At 56.0% G+C, this 18,319-nt stretch overlaps 1 protein-coding gene across 1 annotated transcript; it reads right to left on the bottom strand.

Moving 5' to 3' along the window:
* Nucleotides 1-5,206: 5,206 nt before the first annotated feature.
* SIGLEC15 (sialic acid binding Ig like lectin 15) lies at nucleotides 5,207-17,404 on the bottom strand. Its single transcript, XM_045527918.1, has 6 exons — nucleotides 17,353-17,404; nucleotides 10,294-10,353; nucleotides 9,505-9,888; nucleotides 8,289-8,666; nucleotides 7,154-7,184; nucleotides 5,207-5,367 (listed from the first exon to the last, which is right to left on the bottom strand). The coding sequence occupies exons 1-6, from the start codon at nucleotides 17,402-17,404 to the stop codon at nucleotides 5,286-5,288; spliced, it is 987 nt and encodes a 328-aa protein (XP_045383874.1). The 3' UTR covers nucleotides 5,207-5,285.
* Between the last annotated feature and the right edge of the window lie 915 nt (nucleotides 17,405-18,319).

The raw sequence follows: 18,319 nt of genomic DNA, 5'->3' as shown, positions 1-18,319 counted from the left end.
CTGCCAGGCCTGGATTCTGATTGCAGTTTTGTCACTAAACACGTGGGACCCTGGCCAGATCACCTTCTTCCCTGGGGCCTTTCCCTCCTTTTAAAATGAGGATAATTCCAGTCTTACCTGCTCTTAGTGACAGCCACCAGAGATCTCACGGGGCTTTGAAGAAACATGAAGAGCCATTATTATGGCGAGGGAGGGACTGGACTTAAGTGGCCAGGGTCGGAGCCAGGGACAAAGCCCAGGAAGCTTAACTCTTGTCTAAGGTCCCTCCCAGCTTGAGGCCTCTGTGACTGGTGGGGCCCGACCCGTGCCCTGTCCTGGCTCTCTTGTCCTGTCTGGCTGGGGGGATACAGGAGAAAACTCAGCCCGAGTGTGCCCAGCCATTATTTCCATCCCAAGGCAGGGCCTACCTTCAGTGCAGATTATCTGCCGGGCAGTTTCTTCTCATGTCGCTACATCGAGTTTTAAATTTTCAGATGCTGCTCGTTGAGGGCAGGGGAAGTGAAGAGGGCTCGCAGAGGACCTGAGAGATCACCAGGTCAGCTGTCGGCCACTTCCTCCCTCTGCCATCCTCAAAGTCTGGTGGGGAGGCCCTTCAGGGCCTCTGGGCACGAGTGGCTCACAGAGTGCTGTGCCAGGACTGGGGACAGCTCTAGCCTTGCGCCCTGCACCACAATAAGAAGTTGGGTCTTTCAAAAAAAAAAAAAAGAAGTCGGGTCTAGAAAACACTAAAGCTTCTAGGTCATTCTCTCCTGACTCCATGGCCCCAGGACACTGGTGCTTGTATCTCTGGTCCTTGCTTGCCAGCAGCAGAGCCTGAGTGCCCCGAGAGGGTCAGATGGGGGAGGATAGGCGGCTCCGCTCCACCCAGACCTCTCGTAGGGACAGTGCCAGGCTGTGAGGCCAGCCCAGGGGTCAGGAGGTGGCCAAGTGCCATCCCCTCACTAGCTCCCCTCTGTCCCCAGGAGCAGCTGCTTTCTTGGGAGGCTGAGCAGGAGGCGTCCTGTGGGCCGTGTGCAGTGGTGGGAGGGAGTGCCCGCTGTCCCCCTCTGCGTGCTCCCACGGCGCATCGCTGTGTCGGAAACCACTCATCAGAGGGGCGTTCCTCTGACAAATGACACTCCTTTAGTTTCCAAGACACCCTGTTTCAAAGTGCAGATGCAGCAGGCGGGACCGCCAGATTGTCGGCTAGCACCCCACACGTCTACACGGTTATGCCAGCAACGCCGGGCGCACCCGGAGGGCTTGCATGGGGATCACCTGGCGCCAACTGGATCCCGGCTGGAAACATCAAACTAAAAAAGACATTTTGAGGGCAATTGGGGAAATCTGAATATGGACTATAAGGTATTATTGAATTAATGTTAATCTTCTCAAGCGTGGCAATGGTATTGAGCCGACAGAGAAGAATGCTCTTGTTCTCGGGAGGTATTTGGGGGTGAGGTACTGATCCCTGCAGCTTGCTGCAAATGCTCCTGCCCAATACACACGTGAGCATCAAGCCAATGTGAGTAACTGTCGAATGGAGGTGGCGGTTACGTGAGTGATCGTCTTTTTCGGCTTTTTTGGTGTGTGTTTGAAAATGATCGTAATAGAAAGTTGGGGGCAAAATCTCCTGAACTTGTTTAAAATTCCAGTCTCTCCCTCTCCACCCCGCTCTCAACTCTTCCCCAGCACCCCAGGCCTGTGGTTCAGCAGGTCCAGGTGCTGCTCAGAACGAGCATCTGAGCAGGTAGGTGTTCCTGCTCATCCTCCAGGTGTTCCTGAAGCAGGTGCTCCTCGGAACCCGCTGGGAGACGCTGCTCTGAGCTCCCAGGGCCCCGGCCCCAGGGCAGCCTGTTCTGGAGAGGCCAGTGGTCACATGGGGGAAAGCAACCGTGCTGACTGCTGCAGGGGCACTGTGCTCGGGCCCTTGGGTGCCCTGGTCCCCTTCTGCTGCTCATCCCTGTTGGGGGCGGCACTGTCCACCCAGCGTAGAGGGGCCCGACTGCCCCACCTCTGGCCACGCCCCACCTCCACCCTCACGCTGCAGCGACTTGAACCACTTAAACATCGCGCTGTGTCCCACCTCCTGGTCTTTGCTCAGACCGTCCCTTCTTACTTACCTCCCGGACTCCACTCTCCCCCGTAGCCTCCTCCACTTACACGGCCAGCGTGTACCATCTCCATGTACCCTCCTCCAGGAAGCCTTCCCAAGATGGCCAGTTACCGCTTTTGGGTGCTGCCATGGTACCCCCAGCTACCTCGACCGTGGTCCTGGCAGGATTTCCACTTACTGTGCCGCTCACGAGCTCTGGAGGGTCCCACTGTGCTATGGTGCTGTCCCAAACGTTCCTGGCCTTCCTTCATCCAAGCACTATGTAGAGCTGCATGGGCTGGTCTCTCGTGGGCGTGTGGGGCACGTGGCTAGTTCTGGCTGATGCACAACGATCACAAGTGGGGGGCTCTCCAGAGCCTTTTTTTAACCTCCAGCCCAGCAATCCACAGCATTACTGATGCTGGATCCCTGGGAGCCAGGACCCTGAGTGACAACAATGAGCAGAGCCTCGCTGCAGATCTGTGATGGGAATGTAGCTTCCATGAGAAATAAACACTTGTTTTCAACCACTGTGATTTGGGGGTTTGTTTGTTATCACAACACAACCTGGCCCACCCTGATACAGGCGCCTTACTCACTTCTGTATCCCCAAACACCTCGCCCAATTGCCAGCACAAAGCAAATACGGAAGAAGTAATTGCTATCACAGTTTTTCTTGGCTGTGAAACTGACCTCAAAGACCAGGCAGATGTTCCAATACACACCACTCCTATCCTGCACTTCTTCCCTGGTCGTACAGGACTCTTCATGGAGGGGCCCCGGGTGTCTTCGTACAAGGAAGTACAAATGCCAACTCCTGTGACCTGTTAACAGCTCAGACAGGCTCCTGGAGGGATCCCAAGGTAACCATGAGCTGTCATCACTCACTTGCCCTGGAGAAGGCTCTGGCCAGGAGGGGACTTTGTAACCCATTGCCTGCTTCATAACTGGTGACGATCACTCAACCATCAGACCGTCTCCCTTGAAAAAGCATCATGGCCTCTTCTAACAAAAAATTTTATTTTTAATTATTATGTGTACATAATAATTGTACATATTTATAGGGTACATGTGATGTTTTGACACAGGCGTACAATGTGTAAGGACCTAATCAGGGGTATCCTTCACTCTCAAGCATTTATCATTTCTTTGTGTTAGTAATGTTCCGATTCCACTCTTTTAGTTATTTTAAAATATGCAATAAATTACTGTTAACTATAGTCACCCTATTTTGCTACCGAATACTAGATCTTGCTCATTCTACCTAAGTGTACTTTTGCACTCATTTACCATCCCCACTTTACCCCCCGTGTCCATCCTTCCAAGCCTCTGCTAACCATTACTCTACTCTGTCCCCACGAGTTCGGTTTTTTTTTTGGCTCCCACATATGAGTGAGAACATTTGATATTTGTCTTTCTGTGCCTGGCTTATTTCACATTATTGCGTAATGTCTTCCAGTTGCATCCACTGGTTGTTGCAAATGACAAGATTTCATTCTTTTCATGGGTGAATAATATTCCATTGTGTATCTGTAACACATTTTATTATCCATTCATCCACTGATGGACACTTAGGTTGATTCCATTTCTTGGCTGTGACGAATAGTGCTGCAGGAAACATGGGGGTGCAGACCTCTCTCTGATATACTGATTTCCTTTCTCTTGGACATATACCCAGCAATGGGATTACTGGATCATATGGTAGCTCTATTTTTAGTTTGTTGAGGAACTTCCATATGGTTGGTTCTCTTCTCTAATTTACATTCCCACTGAAAGTGTAAGAGGGTTCCCCTCTCTCCACATCCTCGCCAGCATTCGTTATTGCCTGTCTTTTGGATATAAGCCATTTTAACTGGGGCGAGACGATATCTCATTCACCGCCTCTTCAGTCTCCTATCCCTGTGATCCCCAACCCCTGGGCCGCAGTCTGGTACTGGTCCGTGGCCTATTAGGAAAACAGGGCCGCGCATCACTGCCTGAGCTCCTCCTCCTCCCCTCCCCACCTCCCCCATCTCCCCGCTTCCGTGGAAAAATTGTCTTCCATGAAACCGGTCTCTGGTGCCAAAAAGGTTGGGAACCACTGCCCTGTCCTGTTGCCCTTTCCTCTTGCCAGCTCACCTGGATCCCAGGCAAGCCTCTTCCCTTTCTCTTGAACACCAAGGCCTGCAGGAGCTAATACGATTAACAAATTCACACTGGAGCATAAGCAGGGAAGGTAGCACCCCTCAAAAGTCAACCTGGCCAGACTTGAGCAAATGGGGCGAAACTGCCAGTGCTTTTAGCCTTTGTACATCCTGGGGGGTTGCAGGTCAGAGACCCTGCACAGGGTCTCTGCTGGGACCCTCTCGGCTAGACCTTCCCTCAACTCTCCCAGCTCCCAGTCCCTAAGGCACTGGTTTCCAGATGCTTTGAGAGATCGGTGTTTGGTTTCTTTCTCCCAGGGGCCCCAGCTCAAGGCAGGGCACGGTGTGGGACAGTCACAGTGGAAATCCCAGGAAATAGGGGCTCCAGGCCTCTCCCTGCCACTGAGTTTCCAGGATTTGGTGTTCCTCTGACCGCAGGTTTGCTCAGCCCCAGCCCCGGGCTTGCTGTCTGGAACCCTCTGTTCTCTGTGAGGCTGCTGTGAGGGACACTTAATCAAGCACTCTCTGCACATCCAAAGCTGGCTCTGCAAGGAGTGGCCTGTGATGTCCCTCACATCTGCAGACGGCTTTGTACTTTCCAAAACTCCTTCACATCTGCTATTTCCTCAGATCTTGATAGTTCCACCAGCCAGGAGGGAAGAGTATTATTGTCCTTGTTCAACAGTGGATGAACCGAGACGAGAGAGGTAAAGAAAGTGTTCCTATGCACACAGCAAGTCGGTGACAGAGCAGGACAAAGACTGGGCCTCCAGACCCTATGACCAGATTCCTGTCTGCTTTACTGTGGTGTCCTAGGTAAGAAAGGGTGAGGGGAGCTTTTCTGGAAATTTCACATGAAGTTCATGCATGCACACACAGACACGCACACTCTTTGAAAATGCTGACCTCGTTGGCGTAATACCAGGGGGTTCCAAGACAGATGTCCATGTAGGAGACTAGAAGAGCCTGTGTGTGCAGAGTCCAGACCCCCTGGAGGGTGGGAACCAGGAAGGGCTGGACCAGCTGGGCCTGGAATCGGCCTTTATTCCTCACGGTGCACAGATGGGCGTCGGTGGCCGCAGGGCTCCTCACGGTGAGCACCGGGCTGCTGCTGGCGCCCGGGAGTTCATCTGGCTCAAATTTTCATAATTGGATTCCTGAGCCTGGGGCCTGCAGACAGGAGAAAGTTGACTGACCACCCAGTGCAGGGGAGAGGTTCCCAACCCCCCAAAGTGTACCCCAGCGATGGGCCAGGAAGGGGAGACGCCATGGCAGGTAGTGGCGCTAGAACCAACAGGGCGTGGAGCCTGACAATGTCCGAGGCAGGGCAGGACAGGAACAGGGACCGGGCTATGATCGGTGACAGCAGCCCAGGTCAGCAGGGTCTCTGTCTTCCTCTGAGGCTTCAAAGCCATCTCGGTGTCCCTGAGCTCCAGATGCACATTTCCAGGCCTGACCTCCTCATCCCCAGCTGCTGTCCTGCCTTCTCCCCTGGGACATCTTAGCGGGAATCTCAGATCTCAATGTCCTCCAGTGCCACACTTGGTCCTCCCTGCACCCTGCCTCCTCTTGTCTTCATCTCAGTAAGCAGCGTCCAGGGCTCAGGCTCCAACCCGGGGCAGCCTGGTAGCATCCCACTCTGCACGTTGCCCACCTGGTCCTCCCGGCCTCCCATCTCGCCCCTCCGCTACTGCGCCTTCATCCAAGCAGCCAAGCCAGCCTCAGCCTTGCCAACAGCCTCCTCCCAGGTCTCCTGGCCCCCCCTTGTTCTGACAGAGCCACTCATCTGCTTGAAAGCATTCGGTGACTTCCCACCGCACCCGGAATAACCCCCACAGCCACGCCTGCCTCCTTCCCTGGTCTCACCTGAGCCTTTCTACTTGCCTTTCCCCTTCCTTGGACCCCTGTCCCCCCTTCCCCTTGCTCCAGCTTCCGTCTTCAGGTCCCCTCAAGGTCACATCCCCAGGGAGAGCTTCCTGACCTAAAGAGCCACAACCCAGTGGCCGGCCCCTCCCCATCTAAGATGACCTTGTTGGTGTATTTATCCAAATTCTCTACGTTAGGATGTGAGTCCTGTGAGGTCAGGGATTTTGCTGTATCTTTAGCATCCAAACCAGTGCCTTTTCCGTAGTAGGTACTCAAATATTTGTTAAATGACTGAACAATGGTCAGCTTTCTGATTCAGGGGCCTTGGTGCGGGAATAAATTAGCAAAGAGAAAGGACACGGGACAAGTTGTGAGACTGAGGGAGACTGTCAAGCGGGTAGCTGGAGAGCGGGGCCGGCCAGGCAGTGGGTGCAGGTGGGCGCAGTTATGGGAGCACCCGGCTCCTCTAATGGGCTCTGAAAGGCTGCACCCCCCAACCGCCCCCCCGCCCCCCCCCCCAGGATCAGGCACAGACTGTCCAGGGTCTGTGAATCTGATTCTCTCCCCTGCAACATGGGCCTTCACTCCAGCAGATGCCACAGAACAGGGAAGTGTGGACCCGAGCGAGGCTCAATGACTTCCTAGCCGGGGTCCCTGGGCCCCTCCCCTAGGCCTTCAGAACCTCTGGAGATTTTGTTTGCGAGGCTTCAGCCGAGTGCCTGGGGCGGATGAGTGACCCCAAGGTGGCTTTCGTGTGTGTCTGCATGTCCAAGAATGTGGAGGGAGGACAACAAGGGGAAACGCAGCCCGGAGGTGTGGAGATAAGACAGAAAAATCATTCTTTAGCAGCACGGCAGGGCTGGGAGTGTGTGTGTGTGTGTGTGTGTGTGTGTGTGAGGCAAAGGACTTAGTGCACTGAGGGAGGGGTGCTTCGGCGGCTGCAAGGGGGCCCAGACCCTGCCCAAGGCCAGGACCCCAGCCCTAGCCATGTGCCGGCTCTCTCTCCTGCCACCACTCTGCGAAGCCTGCCTGCACCCTTTGGCCGAGGGAGACTAGATGGGGTGGGGTCGGGGCAGAGGAGCTCACTTACCTCGGTGGGGTGTCCTGTGTCGCCGGGTGCTCTGTGGGACGGGCAGAGAGAGAGGCAACATCACTCCGTTGCAGCCTCCAGCCCCTGTGCCCTGCCGCCCACCTGCCCGACTGTGGAAAGGGCTCTCGGGGAAACCACTGTTTGTGCAACAAACAGCAAAGTAGCAGGGTGTGAAGAAGCGACGCCTAAACCTTGAGCAGAGTTAGCAGGGAGGGTGGAGTGAGCAACCAACAGAAGGAACAGCTTTTCTGAGGACCCTGAAGCACAAGTTCCTCGTGAGTCTGAAGAACCAGCAAGAAAGCCGGGAAGGGAGCAGCTAGGGCGACCATGGTAAATTCTGGATTCCTCACTGCAGTTTGAGGCGAGTGCTACGGATCTGGGTGGTCTGAGAGGCTCTGGGAAGCCCCCTCCCTCTCTGGGACGCAGAGCAAATTTCCCATGACAACAGTGAGTGGTGCTCTCCCAAGACACCCTGCAAGTTCAAGCTGCCGAGCTTTCACATGTGCTGTCCCTCTGCTGGGAGCACCACTGCCCCTGTTTACCTAGCTCACGCCCACTTACAGTTTTTGATTGAGCTCTCACTTTACTTCTCGTGTAAAGCCTTCTCCAGACACCCCATCAGAGTGGGGCATCGGTCCTCTGGCTTCTGCAGTGTCTGGGGTCTAGGAGAGCACCTCTCAGCACATTGCAATCCTCTGCTTACCCAGCTGCCACTGGAGGGCAGGGAACCGTGTCCTACCCAGGGAACCGTGCCCTACCCAGCTCCGTATTTCTGGCACCTACACAACACATCATAACGAAACGGTGCTGTGTAGAAAAATCTGTGGTCAGAGATCTTCCAGGGGAATCTTGGGGTGGCGGGAAAGGGGCGGACCCTAGAGCTAGCTGTCAGGGTCTCTATCTCTGTGCCTCTAGGGACAAGGCAGGTCACTCTCTGAGCCTGAGCGTCCCTATGGTAAAATGGGGCTTTTCGCGCTGGTTTCCACCTGCGAGGCTGGATACCGGGAGAGGAAAGTGAGACGATGCTCAGGGCAAAAAAGATGTTCTGGTCGTGCCCTGTGGTTGGCCACGTGGCCTTACCTAAGAGGAGAGCCCCGCCCTGTCCCTCGCGCCCCCGGGGTCCGGGCGCACCCACCTGCGCTGCTGCGGGCGGCGCGGGCGACCAGGACTCCGAGCAGCAGTAGCGCCTTGAGCCCCAGCGCGCCGAGCAGGACAACGACGGCCGAGTCCCCCGTCGCGCCGCGGAAGCGGAACAGGTAGACGCTGGCCTCGGCGCGGCCCAGGCTGTTGGCGGCCGTACACGTGTAGCGGCCGTCGTGGGTCAGCGCGGGCAGCTCGGCGGTCACCTGGTGGCCGAGACCCTGAGCCCCGCCGGGCACGGCGGCGGAGCCGTTGCCCAGGGCCGGGCCGGACCAGGCGAGGGCGGGCGGCGGCTCCCCTTCGGCGGTGCAGAGCGCGCGGAAGGCGTGCGCCGGGCCGGGCTGCACCGAGATATTGACGATCCGAGGCGCGGCTGCGGGGACAGAAGGCGGCGACAGTCACCGAGCCGTTAAGGTGGGGTTGGGGGTAGGGGAGGGTGAAAAAGCTGACTGCACTGCGCGAGCAGCCGGCAAAGGCAAGGGGTACCCCTCCCTGAACCCTTTGGACTCGAGAGCTGGAGCAGTGAGGGTAGGGAGGTTCGGAGGGGCTGAGCACTTGGGTGCCAGGTTGCCTGGGTCCCAGTACAGGTGTGGCCTCGGGCAAGCAATTCTATTGTACCTCTCTATGCCTCAGTTTCTCCATGTGTAAAATGGCATCATAATAGCACTTACCTGATGGGTTTGTTGAGAAGATTTGGCAAATTAATACTTCTGGGGTGCTTGGAGTAGGCCTGGCCCCACAGCAAGTGCTCACTAAGTGGTCCTTATTGTTGTAGGGCAGGATTGGAGCTGAAGAGGAGAACCACTGCTCTAGGGACGGGGACCCTGGTTCAGGCATCTTTGCTGGGCCCTTGGTGGGCTCCCTGTGCACCCTTCAGGGGGCTGCGAGTTTCTTCCAGGGCAGGGCGCACACAGTCACTGCAGTCCTTGCCATATTTAGCATTACTGTGCCCTCGTCTCTCCCCTCCATCTGCGAGCTACTGGGACCCTCTCTATGAGCGTCATTACAATGCCTATTCCCGGGCCCCACCCAGCCCTTCCTGGGACCGAGATTCTGCAGGTGGCCCTAACCCACTCCTAGGTGTGAGACCCTGGGGGCTAGAGGGGAAAGGTTGGGTCCTGTCGCCCTTCCTAGCGCAGCGCCTGGCACCCAGCAAGCCTTCGGGGCCGGGCAGGCGGGAAGGGAGGAAAGAGGCCCCGCGCCCGCCTCACCCATCACGTGCAGCCGGAGGCCGTGGCGGCTCTCGTAGCGGTCGTGGACGTCGCCGGCGAACTCCACGCGGCAGAAGTAGCGGCCGTCGTCGGCCAGGGCGACGCGCTCGACGCGCAGCGACAGGTCGTTGCGGCGCGGGTTGCCCAGCAGCCGGAAGCGGCCGTGCAGGCTCAGCGCCGTCTGGCAGAGCTCGCTGCCCCGCGCCGCCGCGCACCGGAACACCTGCGGGCCCGCGTACGGCTCGCCCGCGCGCCAGATGGCCGTCAGCGGCCCGTCGTAGTGGCGGTGCGGGTGCGTGAAGGTGCACGGCAGCACTGCCGCGTCGCCCGCCGCCGCGCTCACCTCGGCCGGCACCTGCATGGACCAGCGCTGCGATGGCGCGCCTGCGGGCGGGGCGGGCCGCGTGAGGCCTCGCCCACGCTCCGAGACACCCCCACCTGGGCGGCTGGAGCCCCAGAATCCCTGCAGATTCTGGGGTTCTAGGAAACCGCCCCTGCCTGGGGCTCTGGAAGCCCCTGGAGTTAGGAATCGCCTCTCCCCGTACACACACCAGGGGGCCGGAATCCCACCTGGTGACTTGAGAGCCAATCCCTGGGGCCTGCCCTGGTGTCTGGACCCTCCTCCCTCTTCATGGGGGTCCCAACTCACCTACCTGCCCAGTAACCCCATGCTGTTCCCCTTAATTTTCCCCCATCAAAACCTGCTCTGTTGCGGAAAAACCCTGGTATCCCGTGGTTACAGTAGAGTCCCCTGATCCCCAAGGTGGTGATCGTAATAAAAGCACTTACTGTGTGCCTCTGTGTTGAGCAAGTTCTCGGTAGTATTTCTTTTAGTTATCATAATCGAGCCTAGAGGTAAGCACAGTTATCCCCGGGTCACATGTTAGTAAACGGAGAGACACAGAGAAGTTGAGTAATTGTCTGAGGCCACACAGCGAGGATGAAGCCAAGCCAGGGTTCCTACTCAGGATCGACTCACTCCGCAGCCTGCACCCTAGTGCACTAGAGCAAGGGACCTTGGGGCCTCCAACATTCCCATTTACAGAGGGGAAACTGAGGCCCTGGGAAGGGACAGTATGTTCTGAAGCTAATGTGTTGAGTTGATGGGTTGGTGGATGAGATCTAGAATCCGAGCGGACTGTGCCCTGACTGACTTCCCCAAAGGTTAGTGCCTGGGCAGGGAGCCGAGAGACCAGAGTGGTGAGCTGTTTTGCTGCCTCCTTGCTCTGTGCAAGCGGCTCTGGACTCAGTTTCCCCACCTCCCACCTTGAAGTGCGGTTGACCTAAGGTCTGGAAGCTGAGCTCTGCCTCCAGCTGGCAGAGGGCTGGTGGGCCACAGAGCCGGTGCCGTTGCATGTGTGTGCTGCTTTGGGCGAGGGCAGAGCGGGTGGGTGGAAGGGTGTCAGTGCCCAGCCTCAGAGGATCAGGCCCAGGTGGTGCCTCCCCAGGGAGGGGAGGCTGCTAAGCCTGCTCAGCCAGTGCCCCTGGGGTGCAGTTCACAACAGGATCTTTAAAGGGAATAGTATAGCAGCTCTTGTATTTCCAAAAGGCTTTGCAGTTTACACAGCTCTTTCATATGCACCATGTCATGTGACCCTAAAAACACCCCAGGGGAGAAAGGCAGGGCAGATACCCTCTTAGATGAGGAAATGAAGGCCCAGAGTCACACAGGTAGATGATAAGAGGAACCCAGCTTTTCTGACTCCAAGCCCAGTGCTCTTTGCTCTTGTGGTAATTTATCCCAATTTGCTCCCTGGGCAGGAGTCTCCTCAGCCCACCACTGGCCGACCATTCTCCACGGAGCCCATCCATCTATGAATAACCTGCTGGTCAGGACATTCCTCCTGCACAGAGCCAACATCTCCAGCCACCTGCAGGACCGCCACTGCTCTTTGGGGCATGCAATCCTCTCCCTAGACGGCCCTTCCAGGATCCCTGGGCAGGTTTTGCTCGAGGAGCAGAAAGGGAACACAGAGGCCCTTTCACCCAGGGTTACAATCTTGGCTCCCGTTAGGAGATGTGTGCTTCCTGCTTACCTGCTGAATGGGATTAAAAGAAGCGGGCGCCTGGACTCCCTCCCATACAGAGACCTTTGAATCTCCTGCCGACTCAAGGTGAGGGTGGGAAGCCCTCAGCAAGAATTGCCCAGGGAACAAAGGCATTTGCTTTGGCAGGAATCCAAGCTCCCCAGCATCCTGTGACATTTGCCATTCCATCTGGCAGCTCATGCCCGCTGGCTAAGACAGGGGAGTGGTGATTCCTCAACTGGAACTGTGGCTTCTTACTATAATCTCTAATCTCTCTGACTCGTGGCTGTCAGCCTCCAGGGGTCAAGAGGAGGCCCACATTCTTTCTGTTGTCCAAAATATTTCCTCTCAACGGTGGGCCACAGGGTATGGTGGAAAGCATGCTAGCCTTGGCACAGCGGGACCTAGGTGGCAATCCCACCTCTAGTCATTCTTTCATCAGATTTTAACCAAGCACCTGATCTGTGCCTGGAAACATTCTAGGTGCCTTTACTTACTGGGTGATCTTTGGGTGAGTTAAGATCCCAGGTCTCAGGCTCCTCTGCTACACAATGGGGAAGATAATACTGTCCTCACAGGATTGAATGAAACCTCATATTTATTATAGAGCACCCAGCACAGTGCCTGACATGCAGCAAATGCTCCATACGTGTTAGTTCCCTCCCCCTCTAGTCCTGCAAGGGGATGCTAAGCAGTGGTGAAGATGTGCTCAGGGTGGTGCAGCAGGGGGTAAGATGCTGGTACCCTGACATGGCACCATCTGCAGCTAGCTCAGTTGAGCATCTTAGACCAGCTGAAGTACAGTAGCCCAATGCTTAACTCACTGGGAAGCTAGTCATTCATTTATTCATTTATTGGCTGATAGGTATTTATTGAGAGTTTATCATGGGCTAGAGCCTGCACTGGGTGCTGGGGATATAGTTGCAGTGACAATTAGTGGCCTGCTTCAGTATGTTGACAAGTCTGGCCATTGCTAAGCCACTATTTGTTTTTTAATTTATACAGAATTCTAACACGTTTATTTAGTTAGTTTCCCAGCCCAGGGAAATGAAAATCAAAAAGCTGGAAAGTGGTTTCTGTTTGTAGGTCCACTGAAAGCAGCAAGAAATGACAGTTGACGTTCAGTCAGGAAGGAAGGGGTCAGTGAAAATAGTGGAAAGGCAGCTCAGGACGGAAATTATAAAAGTACAGTGTCAAAGGGACCATTTGGAGAAGTAGTGAACCCAGAGAGCCCTGAGCCATCATAACATTGCTCCAGGCCCGGGTAACAGGTGTGCACAGAGATGACTCAAGTCACCACGGAAAGGCACATTGCCACGGGAGGTGTCCTGTTTTACCGGCATGTCCCTCAGATGGGGTGTCAGGGGTTTGTCTGAGGCTCTAGCCCTGGCTCTGATGCTGACTCTGGGACCTTTGGCATGTCCCCAGCGCTCTCTGGCATCAGTAGGCTCATCTGCGAGATTATACGTCTAGATGTTTACTAAGGTGACGTTGAAGTCTAAAGATCTATGTTTGACAATGATATTTGGATTAAAATGACAAGGAAGCACACAAAACATTTTAGCAATATGTCTAGCTAAAATAAACTAAAAAACTTTTAGGTATTTAAAAATAAGCCACTAGCTATTCAGAAAACCCAGCCACTTGGAAAGATGCACCCACATCTTGAAGGTCCTTCCTAGGCATTTACTAAACTCTCCTCGAGAGCTCCCTTCATGCCTCCTCGCGGGGACCTATCTAAGGGAGGAAGGACTGGGCCCCTAGTGTCACGTGTCAGCTCCCACATCACCATGATCGTGCTCCACTAGGGAGTAGCTGACTAACTCCAGACCTAATATCCCCAGGCCCCCGCCATGGTGCCCGAGTGGGAAGGGAACTCTAGGGAGGCAGAAACACAGCCGTGGTCCCTGCATTAGCAGAACCTGCATCTGGATGGGATTAGAAATAGAAACCTTGGTTCTGCCACGGCTGACCAAAGATTGCCACCAGTTCCTTGGTGATGAAGGCATGCAGGAGTTTTCCTGGGGACCTCTGTGCAGATCATTTGTGGGGTACTGCAATGTGGCATGCAATCATGCTTATGTTAACTGTAGAGAGAACTGCTTATCCGTTTCATGGCAGAGCCTGGGTCACTTGCTGTCTGGGGTTCTTTCGATGTTTTCATAATGCCTGGAATTAAAGAACCTCTCCAGGGCAGCACAGACAGGATAGTGAGCCAGTGGTGGTCGTGGTGGGACAGTGCCCAGAGGGGGTGCCCTCACTGAATGGTGCTTTGACAGGAACTAGGTCTGCTGGGGTGGGCTTTATGTGGCACTTTTCTGGAGGGAGCAAGTTATGAATTTAGGGGGGGGAGGCAGGATGATGCCAGTGGGCAGTCACCATGGGCAGAATGTGCCTCCTGGAGGGACAGCATCATGACACTCAGAGCCGGAGTCCCTCAGAGATCTGCTGTGCGTCCCCACCACCACCATGGCTGACATCACCAGTCGACAGGTAGCCAATCTGATCAGCCCAACTCTCTGTAAAGGGGCCACCCTCCTTGGGGACACTCATGCATGCTAATGGGTGTTCTCAGGGACCGGCTCCAGTAGTGGTCTCTCAGGCATTGTGGCACCTGCAGAACCAGGTGAGGGTGTTTCCGGGGCGATGCTAACGTTGGCCATGGAGCTCACCTGTAGGTGTGTAGATGGAGTTGGGCACATCACCGTTCACCCAATCTCACCCCGCCCTTCAGTGTGCTCATAGAAATTCCTTCTCTGGGCTTGCGTGTGGTCAGGATAGGTTATCAGTGGAGAAACGGCAAGAATGGGGTGGAGACCAGGGAGGAGAGGAGGGAGGGGCAGGAATTCCATCCTTTAGCATGAAGCAGACCCAGGGGGTTGCAGGGAAGGGGTGAGGTGTGAGGGAGTCCGAGTGGAAGGCCTGTTGGTCATCGGCCTCGGGATTATCCTGGCATCCTCTCTGACCCCTGCTTCTCCAGCCAGGATGGGAACGTAGCTGTGGATGGGCCCTGCTCACATGAGCTAGTAGGGGTGCAGAGCCCCTGCCATTCAGGGCTCTGATGTAGCCTGTCGCGGCCATGCTACCCCTGCCCCCTCACCCCTCTCCTGCCCGTCCCCGGGTGGGACTTCCTCAGTCCAAGCAAGCCTGCCCACAGGGACACTGGTGCAGGGGCGCCTGCCTCATTCTTCCTCCTGCTTCCTCTGGCCCCATGACAGCAGCCCGTCTCCTCCTTGACCTTTCCCGGAATCCCAAATAAGCTCTCATGTCCTCGGGTGACTGCTGCTATTTGTCTTGCTGTTTGGGTTTGTTTCTCTGTAGTGGTTCAGAGCTGGTAAAGTAAATAGCTCTCAGCACCAAGCTCTGCCCAGGCTCCCTGCCCGCTGCAGGTAGGCAGAGAGGAGCCGACTGTGCACATCCAGGCCGTGAGGCCCTGGCAAAGCCAGCGAACCTCCCCCAACGCAGAGACAGGGATCCTCACGGTGCAGGCTTCTGCCAAAGGCCTGGCACGAGCAGTCCTGAGGGCAACAGCCACTGTGGTTGCCACACAGGCTTCTCCTAGGCTCGTGTGTGGACCAACAGAGGCCTTGTCTGCGGTCCCCCAGGTGGTCAGAGCTCCCAGGCCAGTGTTTGTCCCCCACCCCATGCTCCCTGGCATCTCCAGCTTTCTGAAAGCAGCGAGGGGAAGACAACGGAGGGTGTGTGGGGAGCCCCTGGGAGACCAGGCGCTGCCCAGGGCATGGGTGCTGGGTGGGGTGGCCCTGGCATGAAGGGGAAGTCATGGAGAGTGGAAGGGGCTTTCCTGGGACAAAGTCCTCCCCCTTCTTTCACCAAGGGCTTGCCCTGGGCAGGGAAGGGACTGTGACCAGTGGGCCCAAGTTGGCCCTGGCACCTGCTCCCAGAGCCCTGTGGGCACGCACATGGCCATGGAACTGAGCCTGGTCCTCAGGGCCTCCTGCCAAGGCAATCCCTGGGCCCTGCACCCTCACGACTCAGGGGGCACCTGGACTCTCCCCCTTGGGACTGTTCATCATTGTGGTCCCACCTCACCTACACGCCCCGTGACCCCATACTCTTCCCCTTAGTTTTTCCCTGGAAAGGCTCATGGGCGAACAGCAATCCGGAGGTGGGGGGCCCTGGATCACCCTGGTTTTCCCAGCTGCTGGTGTATAAAGGAAAGGGGTCTCCGCAGCCACGTTGGCTCGCACGAGCGGCTTGGCTGCAGCAGCGAGAGCATGGGCGTGGTTTGGTTTTTGTTCTTGAACATGTGACTGCACAGCTCATGCTTCCTCTAAATCCTTTTGTCTTTAGCTGATTCATAGCAGCTGATCCTTAGCAGGAGGAAAAAAAAAGACTCACGCTAACACTTACAGGGCCACTTACAGGGGCCCAGGGAAGGTAGGCAATCTGCCCAAGCCACACGGCTGGTAAACAGAGGCCAGGCTTAGAGCTGTGTCTGACGGTAGCACTCACGTCCTTGCCCTGTCTCCTGTCTGCCACCTCAGGTCTGGCCACTGTCTCAGGGGGACCCGGTCATCCCAAGAAGATGGCTGAGTTAGGTCAACTTTCCCCTCTCTGTGCCCACGCTGGGGCTTTGTGAGTGGGACAACAGCTGTGTGGGGTGGAGTGGGCCCCCCTAGAGCCACACACACCTGAGTTCAAGCCCCAGCCCCACCCCCAGCCACTCACTGAGCCCCAGTTTCCTTATCTGTGAAAAGGGAATATAAATAGCTCCTTTCTCAGAGGGTCATGAGGCTTAAGAGTCCAGCCTGCAGTAAGCTAGTAGTCACAGGTGTCTGCGGTCACTATCCAGACCAGACCCACCTGGGCTCCACTCTGTTAATTGGTAGCAAGGAAAGAAAAGGAGTCTCAGGTGTGGGAGTTTGTAAGCCAGTTGTGGAGACAGGACCCCCCACAGGGAATGTTGATTGACATCCCAGAACACCACGATGTTAGCCTGAGTCCCATGATGGCTGTGCACGGGGTGGTGAGGATGCCGAGTCCCAGGTTGGGAAAGGACTGGGGTCTGGAGAGAGGGGCTTGTGAGGACTGCCTTTGCTATTTATCCCGGTTGCCTGCAACTGTACTGGGCATCAGTCACCTAAAATGCAGATTCCTGGGCCCTGCTGCCTGGTATTCTGATTCTGCAGGTCTGGAGTGGCGCCAACGAGCTGGCATTGACAAATGCCCCCTCCCCTGGGACTCTGATGCAGTGGTTCCTGGGCTCTTTGAGAAACACTGTCTCTAGGGACACCTAGTCACTGAGCTAAGTGATTGGAGACATTGTTGCTGAAGCCTGCCACAGAATTCCCACTCTCACCTTGGGGCTCCTGCTGGGAGGGCCTCTATCACTTGTCCTATTCCCGCCATGAAATCATCCCACCCTACCCCAACACTGTCCTCAGACAACCATGTGCTGTCTCCCCTTGTCCTCAGGGCTGTCCCACCAAGACATAAAGCCCTTGGAGGACAGCAGCACCCAGAGTTTGCTCAGGGCCTGTACTGTCATCCCTGTACTTGGCCCACTGTCCCCCCGCATGCTCACAGCAATGGCTGGGGCAAGCAGCCTTTACACAGATGGGGACACTGAGGCCCAGAGAGGTTGGGGACCTGCCTCAAGTCACCTGGAAATCCAAGGCCGAGCCCAGATCGGACCTGCCGGCTTCTGTCACCACAGCCTCCAAAGCACAGCTCTGCCACCTGCACAGGCCTGGAGCCTCTGGCACACCCAGCTGCTGCCTTTAAGGAGAGACTCTACCTGAGCCTTTGTAAGCGTCTATTCTGTCCCGAGCATGGGCCAGAGAGAGCCATGGACACTCACCCATCGGGACAACACATGCCAAGTAGGCCAGGAGTCGGATGGACCCTTCCATGCTGTGAGCATCTGGAGACCCCAGGCCAGCTCCTGCTCTCGGCCAGCTCACCAGCGGGAACCCTCCCTGGCGTGGGGGGAGGTGGCAGGGGGCGGGCAGGGGGCCCCGATCTGCAGGCCCCGCATGCTCCGAGGGAGCTGGAGGAACTGGGACAGGCAGCTGGGCGGCTGGAGGTATGATTAGACGAGACCCGTGGAGTTTAGTCATGTGGAAAGCCAAGAGGGGAACTGGGATGATTTTCCAGGGCAAGAAGCAGGAAAGTGGATGGGGAAGAAACAGGGCCACTCCCCATGGCCTCTGTCCCTTTGGAGAAATGTGGTTCATGTGCAGCTTCCCCTCCCCTCCTCCCTTCCTCCCTTTCTCTCTCCCTCTCTTTCTTCTTTCTTTCTCTTCTTTCTTCCTTCTCTCCCTCCCTCCCTTGTTTCCTTCCCCTCTCTCTCCTTTCCTTCCTTCCTCCTCTCTGCCTTCCTCTCTCCCTTCCTTCCTTTCTCCTCCTTTTCCTTCCTGTCTTCCTTCCTTTTTTCCTTCCTTCCCTTCCTCCTCCTTTCCTCCCCTCCTTCCTACGTTTTTAATGTGCCAGATGGGTTTTCTCTCCCTCCACCCTGTTCTTCCCCCGCTTCCCCGCCCCTCTGGAGAGGGGATTGGCAAGGTGGAGAAGCCCACAGGGAGGCCTTGCCAGCGTGGTAACTCACTGAGTAAGGCTATGGGCAGTTGTCATTATTTGCAAGAAAAAGGTTGAAGCAGAAGATACGCTTGCATGACCAGAACCTCCTCCAGAGAGCCTGGGCTCCTAGAATAGCACTTCAAAAACTTTCCTGGTGATAAGAATTTCCTAGGGGGGATCTTGTTAAAATGCAGACTCAGATCTAGGGGGTCTGGGGCAGGCAGATAATTTGCATTTCTAACAAATCCCAG

Source organism: Lemur catta, chromosome 16 (assembly GCF_020740605.2).
Source record: "Lemur catta isolate mLemCat1 chromosome 16, mLemCat1.pri, whole genome shotgun sequence".
NCBI lineage: Eukaryota > Metazoa > Chordata > Mammalia > Primates > Lemuridae > Lemur > Lemur catta.
This window is presented reverse-complemented; position numbering and strand designations above follow the sequence as displayed.